This window comes from Rousettus aegyptiacus, unplaced genomic scaffold, assembly GCF_014176215.1.
Source record: "Rousettus aegyptiacus isolate mRouAeg1 unplaced genomic scaffold, mRouAeg1.p scaffold_m13_p_6, whole genome shotgun sequence".
Classification (NCBI taxonomy): Eukaryota; Metazoa; Chordata; class Mammalia; order Chiroptera; family Pteropodidae; genus Rousettus; species Rousettus aegyptiacus.
Window position 1 is genome coordinate 85,947,391 of NW_023416309.1, and position 13,615 is coordinate 85,961,005.

The 13,615-nt window shown below is 33.7% G+C and overlaps 1 protein-coding gene and 1 pseudogene across 1 annotated transcript in view; both read right to left on the reverse strand.

Moving 5' to 3' along the window:
- The window catches only part of AATF (apoptosis antagonizing transcription factor), an 88,622-nt gene that overhangs the window by 16,382 nt on the left and 58,625 nt on the right, over positions 1–13,615 (reverse strand). The window contains exons 9-11 of the mRNA XM_016143331.2: positions 12,397–12,464; positions 10,485–10,565; positions 3,056–3,127 (exon numbers count right to left, since the gene is read on the reverse strand). Coding sequence (XP_015998817.1) covers positions 3,056–3,127; positions 10,485–10,565; positions 12,397–12,464 — 221 coding nt within the window. The remainder of the gene's footprint in view (positions 1–3,055; positions 3,128–10,484; positions 10,566–12,396; positions 12,465–13,615) is intronic.
- On the reverse strand, positions 5,334–5,452 carry LOC118604279 (annotated as a pseudogene).

Sequence of the window (13,615 nt, forward strand, 5' to 3'; positions counted from 1 at the left end):
GAGAAAGAATTCACTTCTTTACAAGTCTGTCTCAGAGGGTCTTTCAAAAACAGACCAAAAACATGATTTTCCCCAGAACCTCTAAATTTTTCATTTTGTTTTAACTATAGCAAGAGATCATCTGAATTTTTACTTCATACTCCTGGTCTGATAGCACTCCAGGGGTTTCACACCATGTAAAAAATAAGCTGTTTCTAAAATGTCCTTGATAAGCTTAGAATAACTCCAAGAGTCAGAGAAATGAAGAGCAATCATGTAACTCATGCAAGTAACATACTGACCTGTTCTTAGTGGTAACAAGACAACTAGGGGGATTCTCTACCAATGAGACATCGAACCTTTTCTCCTCCTTAGCCTGCTGATAACTCTGTCTCTGCAATATCACATGATATTCTGGCCTCTTAGCAAATATGACTCTGAAGGGCAACAGCAGCTGCTCTGGGAGCTGAACTGTCCCATGCCGAGAGCACCCAAGGGTTTAGCAAAGCCAGTGATCACTTTTAGGGTAATGGTAATCTCTTCCCTAGCATGCAAACTTTGTAGGACATTGGCAAAGTGAGATTTCGTTGTTTTCTCTCAATCCTGGGAATGTTCATCAAGCCTGAAATAGAAACCAAATAAATGCCTATCGTAATAGGGTAAAGGCCTACTAGGTCAGCACACATAAAATGCCAGGGGTTACACAAAACTTTCACTAACAAAGAAGACCTGAAGGCACATAAAGGCATTTAAATCAGTATCCAAAATGTACCTAGAAAGAAATGCCCCCAAAGGAAAATTTGGTACACACAGGGAGACAAACTGGGGTATTTTGCATTTAAAAAGGGCTTAAAAAAAAAAAAGCTGGCTTACAGAGAATAATTCCTAGAATGAGAAAAGAGTATGTAACAGTAGAAATTAACTAAATAGATAACACTATATAGACTACATGACCATATAATCACACTACAGGAGAAACAAAATGAAAATGCCACTACCTTTTTAAAGATAATACCCTCTTTCTGCACTAAGAATATTTTTTAATACTCTGTGTTAAATATGAAAGATCTCTCTCTCTCTTAACAAGAGCTATCTATGTTCCACTTTCAATTTAATTCATCCAAGTGATGAAGTGTAAATTTTTTGAGCTCAAACTAGACAAAGGATACGGGGGGTTGATTCAAGAATGAGTAACAGGATTCAGGTCCCCTTTTTTGTTCCTTGTAATTTTTTCACATGACCCTGAAAGAGACTCTATGGATGTATTCATTTCATTCTGTTTTTAAAAACAGACTACTATCCATATGCATTCATTTACAAAGCACAGGAAAGAATATTAGGTTGCAAAATTCTGAGTATAAACATACTCAGAACTATTCATAAGCTGTTTTGTACTCAAAGCACTGAAACAAGTCAAAAATTTAATAATCACTGTATTCATTAAACTTGTAGACCTACTCTTTTTCAAACAAGGGGGATGAAGGGAATCTGATTCGGTTTATTAGCAAACTAAATACATGCAAATAAAAAGGTTAAATATAATATGGGGCATAAAGCTGGCAAAATCCACGTGTGCCTACATTATAACCAATCAGTTTACTCGATAAAGATGTATGTTTAAAAATGTTTACCACAGCTTTATTTACAACGATAATTAAAAACAATTTAAATGTCCAATAATTAGTAAATGGCTAAATAAGTCATTTAAAAATTTTCACAGTCATTTAAATTTTTTGAATAATTTAATGACATACATGATGACAAAAAATCTTTAAAGAAAAAGTTCATAATAACAGAATATAATTTCAATTCTATAAGAAGAAAAACAAGAACATACTGGAAGGGAACTCAAAGACTAAAAGGAGATATTCTTAGATGTTAAAAGTGGTTATCTCCTCTATATGTGTATACACACACTTCCTAGTTCTGTATGCTGTGAAAGCCTAGAAACAATGACACCCAATAACAATGAGCACCCCTAGCACCCAGAGTTTGGTTTCTAAATACCATACTCAACTAAAAAAACATCAGGGCTCTTTGGAGAAAGACTAATTCCACATCTGGAACAGAAAATGTATAAGATAAGCTTACAACACTTTTGTTGTATCAGAAAGTAAAGAAAAGTACTCAAAGAATGATCCGGGTCATCTCAAAAGGACACAAGCAGTAGCTGATAGTTGGGCACGGGGAGCATGCAGTTAGCATTAATAAGATGCAGTTAACCAATGCAGTTAGCATTAATAAGATGGCTAAGTGGAGGGCCAGGGGAGGGAGCGAGTAATTGGGGGATTTGTTTTATAAACACTATAGATGTCTAACCAATGGATTGTATACTTGAAACTAATTTAAATAAATATTATGTTTTAAAAAAAGGACACAAGCCAGTCTGAAGGGGCTTCCCTTAATATAGAACAATTTTAAAATTAAAATTAATAATGACAGTAACATTTATAATTATTGACTAAAATAGAAAAGCTTAAGTCCATACTTATATAAATTAATGGTAATCTTATAAAAATATTACATCAGAGTAGTAGATTGCCAACTAATATAGAAGGAATTATTCTTTAAAAAATGGTTATCTCCGAATTGTAATATGAATATACATTTTTAACTTGTTTCAGCTTTATAAAATGAGCCAAGTACTTCTGTTGTAAAAATATTCAAAAAAAAAAAATCCTCAACAGTTCCTGAACCAACAAACATAATGCACATCTCTATAACAATCTCTACAGCATATGCACAAAACCCCCAGACACATAAAGCAAGTGTAAGTGATGTCCTGACTGGTCCTAGAAAAGAGCTCAGATGTCCCAGGCAGATGGCTAAAGTTAAAAACAAAACAAACAGCAAAAACAAACAAAAAAACACCAGAGGCAGCACTGAGATGTATGGAAATTTTGTTTTGGTTTTATAGTAATTATGGGAGTGAAGAGATGTGACAAGACCCTTGCTATGATGCCAATGACAAATGGTTAACTGATAAGAAGAAATGGAGAGGGCGACAGCCTGTAGAACAGGTCAATATCAGGCTGTCATGAAGCCATTTGAGACATATAATTAATCTATTACTCACCTGGCGTCATCATTCATTGTAGTATGGTCAATAGGTGCCATGAAGCTCAGTAGCTTGCTAAGGACATGAAACCTAAATAAAGCAGGAAACAAACAGGCAGCAACATTAATAACTATTAAGCAGAAAAGGAAACATTCTATGAGCTAACAAACTCCAAAACTGATCACAGGAACAACTGGCTCCAGAATAGAAAAGGGAACAATCATAGGCATGCAACATTTACAACTACTGTCCTATAAACAGTATCTAAATAGCTGTATACAATTCTAGAAGTGGAAGTATCATATTTTGATACATTACTCCAGACAAAAGACAAAGAGGACTTGACTACCCTCTCTTCCTTCTCTACGTACATCTTAATCGTTTTTCAGGGTCATTAAAGCTACCTACTGGCAGTAGCACAGGTAGTGTTATAACACCTGAATGCAATGCCTCATCATTGCCATCACTCACTAGTACTGGTTCCCTGAGTCCGAAAAGGCTTCTAGAATTCCACATCATTTCTACTTACTAGTCCCACTGGGTCTTTAATTTCCCCCATCTTCAAATGAAGGAACACTACTGAAGAGTACATAATCTGATCCCTGGATCTTCGGTCAAGGAAATTGAAGTTATATCACCACCATTTCTTGCCAATAGAAAAACAGTCTTTATGTATAAAATATTTTTGAGATTCTCTGGTGAAAAGGGCCAAACAAATATATGACCTTATGCAGACCAAATTATACAAAGAAAATTCAAAGAAGATATCCCTTTCTGTTCATTATAATTGAAGAGCTGTATGGCAATACACATATCAAGTTTTAACCAAAAAGACTTGACTTGGGCAGAACATTATTCACAAACAAAAATATGATAAATATTTTCATGTGCATAATGTTTTAACAGTTTTAAAAACCTTTTCATGATATTGAATAATTTGATTCTATACAGTACCGCCCACAGCTAAGCCTCCTAAATTTCATTCTTTCTCTTAACAAATGAATTTTACAAGAATAATGATGATGACATTTTCCCCATTAAAAGAGCAATAGAAAAAGTATAAATTCATTATAGAAAATTTGGAAAACCAACAAAGCACACACAAAAAAATGCATGGTTCCTCCACCTAAAAATTAATATTTTGATTAGTTATGTTTGTTTTACACAGTGATCCCCTTACATATACATACAATTTTGTATCCTTTTTTTCCCACTTAGCATTGTAAGCACTGTCCTATAAACAGTATCTAAATAGCTGTATACAATTCCAGAAGTGGAAGTATCATATTTTCTTAATTTTGAACATTTATATTGCTTCCAATTCTTTACTTTTTATAAGATGCAAAACCAAAATCTCATACTTGTTTTTTAAATGTATGTTATCTCCTAATTATAAAAATATATAATTTCATATAAAAAGAACCCAAAACCAGAAATTTATATAGAACTGACAAGTCCCTTATAGTCCTATCCCCCAGAAATAATCACTGTTAATTAAAACTGTTAAGTTTGGCTGAAGCATTTTCCATATATAAAACAAGTATAAATTTAATATATTTTTCACATAAAAATGAGATGACAACATAGTTAATATTCTGCATTAAACTTTTTTCCACTGAACCATATGTCATAGTCTATTCTTATTCATAGTTGCAGAATATTCCATTGTATCAATATATTATAATTTATTTAATCTCCTATTGATGAGCATATATATAGCCTGCCTTCTTTTAAAAAACATATTAAACCATGCTAAAGTTAAGACAATTATACATGAATTACTGTATGCTTGCTCACATATTTCATGAGGTAAATTTTGAGATGTGAAATTGCTGGTGAATTGAAAGGTAAACATATTTAAAATTGAAAAACTGAGTCAAAGATTGATGTGTAAGTATAAATATTTACCTAAACTTTAACTTAAGTATAAAGCATAAATACAGGTAATAAATGCATTTTAGTATCTTTAGGCTTCACTAAACTTTGGTGTCCATCTAAAAAATTAATACTATTCTTGGCTATATCTAAAGACATGTTTAATTCACTTTCTGGATAAAGACTATGAGCTATATTTACACTGTCCAATCCAGTAGACAATGGCCACCTGTGACCACTGAGCACTTGAAATGTGGCTTATCTGAATTGAAGTGAAATACACACTAGATTTTAAAGACGTGATGAAAAAAAGAATGTAAAATATATCATCAATAATTTTTTTTTTTTTTTTAGGGAACCCTTGGTTGACTTCACAGATTGCAAGGACCCTGTCAGTTTATAATCCCTTATTTTTTATTTATGCCTACAGCACCTGGTCTTCCTAGGTGGTCTCCCATCCAAATACTAACCAGGCGTGACCCTGCTTAGCTTCTGCGACCAGACAGGATCGGGCTTGTTCGGGGTGGCATGGCCGTAGACTCATCAATAATTTTTAAAATAATAAATTGTTAAAATAATATTTTTTATATACTGGGTTAACTAAAATATATTAAAATTATATTTGCTTGTTTCTTTTTACTTTTTTCAATTGGGGTGATTAGAACATTTCAAATTACATATGTAATACATATTTTTATTGGATGGCACTGCTCTATGAAATACCTTTATACTTTACTACAATATAGTCAATAACTAAAGTGCAAGATGAAAGATAGGCTTTAAGAAATAATCAGATGAAAGATGATTTAGTAATGTGTACTTAATGCAATACATTTCATCTAATCTCAGTGCTACTGAGGATGAATGCATGTTTTAGTGTTAAAACACGTCTTACCAACCATACTAAGAAAAGATAAATGTAATTTCGTTGCAGAAGAATAGACAAACACAGTGAGACATCTCATTATTAAAGATCTGAAAGTATAATTCATTTACATGAGTTCTGATTAAATCATGGTTAAATCCACTTAGATATACAGCTGAGTAAAATGCTGATAGTCAATAATTATAATTATTTTTAAAAACCAAAAAAATTTTTTTTATATATAAATTATTTTCTAGCATCCAACTAGCAAGTTGCCATGCCAAGCCTGACTGGGTTGATGTCACTGAACTGCTCTCATTTCAACGAGTATTTCCACAGGGTAATGTTCATATTTGCTATACCATTTCTGAAAATCTTATCTTTCCAACCCTATCACAAAGAGCAAAACCTGCTCAATGGTAGAACCTAGTATCAGTGATGACAGTTGGTATACCCTACCAGCTCTTCTTGAGGTCTAATTTCAGTAAGTATTCATAATATTCTCATCTAGGCTAGGCTACTTGGTTTAATCCTCAGGGCAACGTGCTCATGTAGCCAAAATGTCATTCTGATGCCTGCAGAGGCCAAGTGGTCCTGCCCAGAGAAACAACTCCACAGCCGGAGGTTAGAAGCATGGGCTCTGGAATCAGAGCAATTAGTTCAAATCTCTGTTTGCTACTTACTAGCTCTGTAATGCTGGGTGAGTTACCTTTTCTTCTTTAAGCACTTTACTCGAATTAGCCAATTTAATCTGCATAACAACCTATGAGATGTGACTTTTATTCCTCACAAATGAGAAAATTGAAGCACAGAAATATAAAGTAACGTGCCCAAGGTCTCAAGGTCAGTAAGTGGAAGAGGCAGATTTCAAACCTAGACAGTTCAGCATCAGAGCCTGTGTTTTTCTATCTCTGTATGTAAATTGCATAAACAGTGATGTTAGCTATCACTATTGCTATTAATAAAGACCATTCTCTAATTCTGGTTAAACCCCTCCCATTTATAGCCAAAAAAAAGGTGAATATAGATGTTAAAACTGAAAAATATTCAAAATACATAACCTTATTTCTTTTCTTTTTATATTTTATGTTGCAATAGTTTCAGACTTACAGAAAAGTTGCAAACATAGTACAGAGTTCATATATAACTTCACCCAGCTTCTTCTAATGTTAATAATTTACCTAAACATAGTATAATCATCAAAATCAGGAAATAAACAAGGTACAATAGTTTTAACTAAACTATAGACCTTACTCGAATTTCATCCATTTTTACCATAGTGTCCTTTGTCTTTTCCAGGGTCCAACCTAGGACCCCACATTGCACCTAGTCGTGATGTCTCTTCTTGGTCTCCTCCAACCTGTGACGGTTCCTCAGTCTTGTTTTTTCATTACCTTGACACTTTTGATGAGTACTGATGAATTATTTCTGTAGAATGTCTCACAATTTGGTCTTGTGTAATGTTTTATGATGAGGCTGAAGTTAGGCATTTTTGGCAAGAATATCACAAAACGATATGGGTAACTGAAATTGCAGAAAGTGAAACTGCAGATAGGAGGGGACTGCTGTAAATATTCACGTCCTTCTCTTGATTCAAAAATCTCTCTAAATTTGGATTTCTTGAAGTATCAAATTCACCACGTTAAAAAACTGAATCTTACTTTCTCCCTCAAAAACAAATAATTGATTTCCTTCTTGCAGCCTCTCTTTTTATACATATCAATGGATAACACCACAATCTACCTAGTTCCTCTGAAATTCTGAGGATTAACTCTAACCTTCTCACTTCCCTTTACCTCCTTACATCTTTCTAAAATGCAAATGAAATATGATAACAACATTGCTCTGCCTAAAATCTTAAATGACTCACTACAGTCTACAGAATAAATCCAAAATTCCTAGCATTGCCATAATCTAGCAGCACTCACTAACTCATACAGCCTCATCTCCTGCTCCATATTCAAGTCCACCAAAACAAATTAATTGCAGTTCCCAAAATGGCCAAGTACACGCTCAAGACTGCATTTTTGTAAACATTATTCTTTTCAGCTTTTCACTGGACTAACTTTTCCTAGTCTGCTCAGTGTGAAGTATGGATGTCGCACCTTATATAAAGTCTTCCTGTGCAGTGTGCATTCCCCCAGTGCAAGTCAGATAACCCCTATACCAGGATGATCTCTACCACAGCACTTTACACAGTATCACTTATTGGCTTATTGTCTGCCATCCTCTCCAGACTATATATTCCTCAAGTGCAAAATGGGTTTACCCAGCACCTAACATGGCTCCTAGAAGTGCAAAAGGAACTCTGTTTATATTTTAATAAACCACTTTATTTAATGCTTAGCCCTGTTGAAGCAAAATATCTGTCTCTGCCTGTTGCCAGAATAAGATTTTGAATGTCAGAAGTATATAATTGCAGTGACACTTCCGATGAAGTTTAATGAGATTAGTTTAATACATTAAAATAAGAAAAGCAATTGCTAATTAAACGAAATCCTGTTTTCTAATTTTAACCTGATAAATAACAATTCTGATAATTTTTATTTTGATTTGGAACAGACCCATGTTCTAAGTTACTTGCCATGCTCACTTCTCCAACACTCATGCAGACTTCTTAATCTGTGTTGTTTAAAGCTATAGCCATTTCTCATTACCTGATGAGCATGTTAGTTTTACTGCCACAATCACCCAAAAATATTTGCTGGCTGACTAATGTCTACAAGATACTAGAGTAAATAATAAGGTTGGAATTGTCTTAAAGGATATAGCAGCACAATTCTTGCCCTCAAGGGACAACAACTATAGCTATTTGCCCCAGTAATTTTAAAATTAATAATAATACAATATTAAGTATTAATATTGTATTATTAATATTGTATTATTACTACAATAAATATATTGAAAAGGCATGTTTTCCTCTCTCAATTATTCTGAAGAGCATATGTTAGCAACAGCAATGCCAATAGACAAGCTCAAGAGAAGCAAAAGACACCAACACTTCTGAAAGCTTATTATGTACCAGATATTTACACATTATTTTAAACCTCATATCAACTCTATAAAGCATAAATTATTATCTCCATTTAGTAAATGAAAAAAAATGAGGCCCAGAGAATAAAGGATAACCAAAATTATATAGCCAGATATAGCCAAGATTTGAACCCAAGTCTCTTGATTGGAAATCTTGGGCTCCTCCTTCTAGAAACATTTATAGCCTCATGAAGATATAATTTTTAAAGCTTGATATTGGAGGAAAAAATCTGATCTTGAAATTAAAGAATAAGGTAGGTACTCATTCAGCCTGGCCAATTATAAAGTACTATGAGTAACATTCCTTCTAAAATCCATATAGGGTGGAGGGTGTAGAAGGGATAGGTACAAAAGAGGAATAGGTGTGTATGACAGTAAGCGAGTAAATGATCACTGCATCAAGAGACAGACCCAGCCTTGGAATAATAATATAGCAATTATAATGATGGTAATAATGGCAACAAACACTTATATAGTACTATGTACCTGGCACCATTCTAAGATCTGCACATATATACTCTCTTAATCCTCATAGAAACCCTACAAGCCTGTGCTATTATATCCATTTTACAGGTGAAGATACTAGGCATAGAGAGTTTAAGGGCCTTGCCCAAAGTAACTACCAGCCAATGTCAAAGGTGGGATTCAAACTCAGGCAGTCTGGCCCTCAAGTCCATGCTTTTAACTACTACACTAAAAATGAACTTAGAGAAGTATAAATATTTGGAAATTTTAACATATAGAAAAAAGTTAACTTCTGCAAAGTTAAAGAAAAATAAGCATTTTCTGGTGAGTTTTGTTAAATACTAAAACAGGTTCATTAAAGTAGTTGAAAAATCTGCTTCTCTGAAGATAATGAAAAATGAGATAGATGCACACTTGTCTAAAGGGAATTCAATGACAGGCAGGCTCTAACAAGGATGTAGGATTAGCTACCTGCCTAAAACTTTCCTAACAGGATGAGTTTAAGATTTTTTTTAACAATGTGTACCTGAATTACAAGCAGTTTCTTTGACACTGAGGCTTTGTGTACAATTACATAATAACTATATCTATCCTGTAATACATATAGTTATAAGGACTCTAAATCTAAAAGCACAGCAATCCTATTCTTTTGTTTGCATAATTATAAGACTCCTTAAAGAGCTCAAAGGGTTGAGGGTCTTCCTACAGTCAGAAATTTCTCAGTTTGCTAATACAAATTCCATTTCTCATCTCATTTAAACACAATGTTAACATTCTTTGGAATCCTTTATTTATACCTTTTTAACATACCGTGTACATGTAGAGCATCATAAAAATGGACCAATATAATCCTATTCTAAATAAGATTCCAAAATAAAATTTTTATATTGTTCTGTAGAAATAAATCACTTTTTAAAATTAAGACAATTTCAACTACCTCGTCTTGTTTTCTTATTATTTCTTTTTCAGAGAAATGCAGATATTATTTAACTCATCCATTTAGGAACAACAACAAAAAAAAACCCTGAAACTATATTTCCATTTTAGAGTAAGGCAAAACTGAGTTACAAAAAAAAAAAAACCCTCAAGTAGTTTTATTTTTCAGATCCTTAAAAATAGAATCATCTAAAAAAATACAGAAATGACATAATAGACAAAATGCAAGAGAGATATAACGTGTTAAAATCTTTTTTCCAAAAAGTAACTCACCGAAGTTTCCTTCCTTTGCTGGCTTTCCTATCCACTTTCTTGTGAATTTTGCTTCGTAACTTCTGGATTGCAAGCCACTGCCTGGGAAATTCACAAGCAGTGTTACGCATCGTCACTAACAGAAATAGTTATACGAATTGACAAACTGGAATTTTTCCCACTAACAACTCTGCGGAAGGAAATCATCAACCTACTTCAAGTTCCTTAAGATAGTCGGGGGCCAAAGCGACTGACTAATCAATTGAAGAGGATTTGTGCAATAGTAAAAAAACAAATGGCAGCTGGGAAATACTACAGCAAATTTGGTTAACAATGCTCCTTAGTATTTGGAGTTGCTGTGACAAGCACTAAATCTACCAGTTTGTAGGAAAACCTATCAAATTGACTACAGCTGCTTGGGTTTGTTTTTATATTTTAGCTGTGCAGCAATTTCTATTACTAATATTCCAAACGTTATGTGGTTTGAACACATGAATTCTTTAAATCTAATTTTCCTTTTATTAATACCCAACTGCTTTTTCTTGTGCTTTCCAATTTTTGCTAATTTTTTATAATTATCATTTTAGTCATTTTATTAATTTTCATTTCATCTATAACATTTTGGAATGTGCTGCTAAAAGGTAAGGGGGGGCTCTCCTCCACCCCATAAAATCTCACTACCTTTGTCACATTCACAAAAAAGTTAACAATAATTCTTTACTATTAAATATTCAGTCACTCTTCAGTTTCCCAGATTGTGCTAATTTTACAGTTGGTTTGTTTGAGTCAGGATCCGAACAAGATTCACATATTCTACAGTCATTCTAGATTAAAAGGAATTCATTTTTCAAAACAGGATACTGGGCTAAGAAAATCTTCACATATAGCTTGTATGAATGTATGTAAAAAAAAATGAAGGAGAAACAGCAGCAGCTAGTCATCTTACCTGATTTATACAATGAAAACTCAACATCGGGGGAAAAAAAAATCTAGGGAAATTCAATTACCGTAATCTTAATATAATCTTAATTACCATAATCTATTTTATTGTAAAGTGAGATAAATGTACAATATAATCACCACTTAAATACAATTTGCTCTATCACATTAAATTTATAGTGAACAGTTCTCTATAACATTCTAGAGAGACACAAAATATCAACAACATCGTATCCTAAAATTCAAATAATGTGTTACTCAAATAGAATTATTTCATCAACACAGATTTTTCACTGCATTCTCAAAATACTTCTCTGCCCAGAATCCCATTCTGGCACTTGCAGCTTTTGTTTCCTTTCCTGGTTTTGCAAATTATGGCTCATGGCTATTTAAATGTACACTATTCATTAGGTAGTACTCTAAATGCCCTTTTTATTTTCCAAGCACAGGATGAAGCATACACACAAGAGCCTTCCTTCACTACTTTACATTCTATCCTGACATCTGGGTAATGCTGCCACTTTCCATTTCTAATTGTGCTGAAGCTTTTACTGAAGGGGTGGAGGTCTAAATTAGGGCAGATCCTAACAAAGCAGATTCTACTATGAGCAAGGAACCTGTTGTGCACAGTGCCACATTCTGACAGCTGAGAGCACACATTTCGGTGGTTGCTTTTTATCCACTGGTCAGAGATTGATATAGATACAATCACAACCCAAACCAAAGAGCATAGAGCGTATAAAGGACCTAGAAAAGCAAACCCTAAAACAAACACATATAGGTGTTTTATAATCTCTTATTCAAACTGCATTTAAGGCAACGTAGGGTAAAAAATTAGGATTTCTATCACTTTGCCTTTCTAGCTCTTACAATCTTGCTTAAACTTTTATAATTATAGGGCCAATCACTGCCTTGGAGGTAGAATTAAGGGGATTCACAGGGAGAAATTATTGTATAGGCTGTTTGCATGAATAGAAAGCCATATCTAAGTTACCTTCCCATGGCCACCTGATCATTGGGATCCAATGAGCTGGTCTTCCGTTCTATGAGTTCTCGAAGGAGCTAGGGGAAAAAGGAAAGCACTGATTTATTTATCATCTCTTGGCACTAACTAACTTTAAAAGGGCACAGTAGGAATTCGGAATGGCATAGTGACAGCTCTAAAACTACAATCAATAAGAGACAACCCAGTGGCAAGAGCATGACTGAATTCTCATTAACCCTTTCATATTTATATATCTTTAAAAAGGTGGCTATAGCAATAGCTGGGAACAGGAGTCCATTTGGAAGACTTATTGTACTGCAGTTCATTTCAAATGGATCAATGAATGTGCAACATTCCCTTCATTGTTTTTATGATTAGTTTTGTCCACCTCATCGATATCAACAGAGAATCTTTAAAAGGTCAGGTGGGAGGGGCTGTGTGGCAAAAGGAAAATATATCAGCTTCTCACCAATAGGATAATGGTACATGGTTAACTTCTGACCTATAACCTCCAGCAATCAAAAGGTCTTCCTCAGGCAAAAGCCTTTATTATATATAATTAAAAGTGTGGACTTCATTCTCTTGCTTTCCACAGCTGGTATTCTACTATGCTGACTATTAAGTGATATAACCATCTATGACACTGACACATTCACAGCCACAATAATTTTGAGAGGGAGCCTAAAGAAAGCCATATGTGCCTACTGGAAATACAACACATAGAACCAGTCTCTCATCCTATACAATTAACTCCATGAGAACTCTAAACTACTCTGCTACTCTCCTCTTAATCCTGGGTAGTCCACTGCATGTAAACAAAGTCTAAATCTATATCTTTCACACAGATGTAAGAATCTGCATTGGATCTTAAAGTCCTAGGTGAAGAGAAGCAATAGATTTAAAAATTAAACATTAAAAAAGGAGACATTTAAATTATAATAATAAAATGACATAACTCTCCGATATAAGTGCTACATACAAGAAAATAGCAAGAGATAAAAATTTCAAAAATCTTCTGAGAGAAATCTACAGGAGGATACCAAAATAAACTAGTTCTTGCTAATTATGTGTCTACAATACAGGTTTGACTTTAAAATTTGTTATTTCACTAAAATAAATGTTTTGTAGGTAAGGCATGGTAGCAATATAAATATTTCACCAAGTTAAATAGCTGAAGTCTTTGGGAGGAGACAGGAGGAGGAATAAATTCCTATGAAAGTAGTTCATT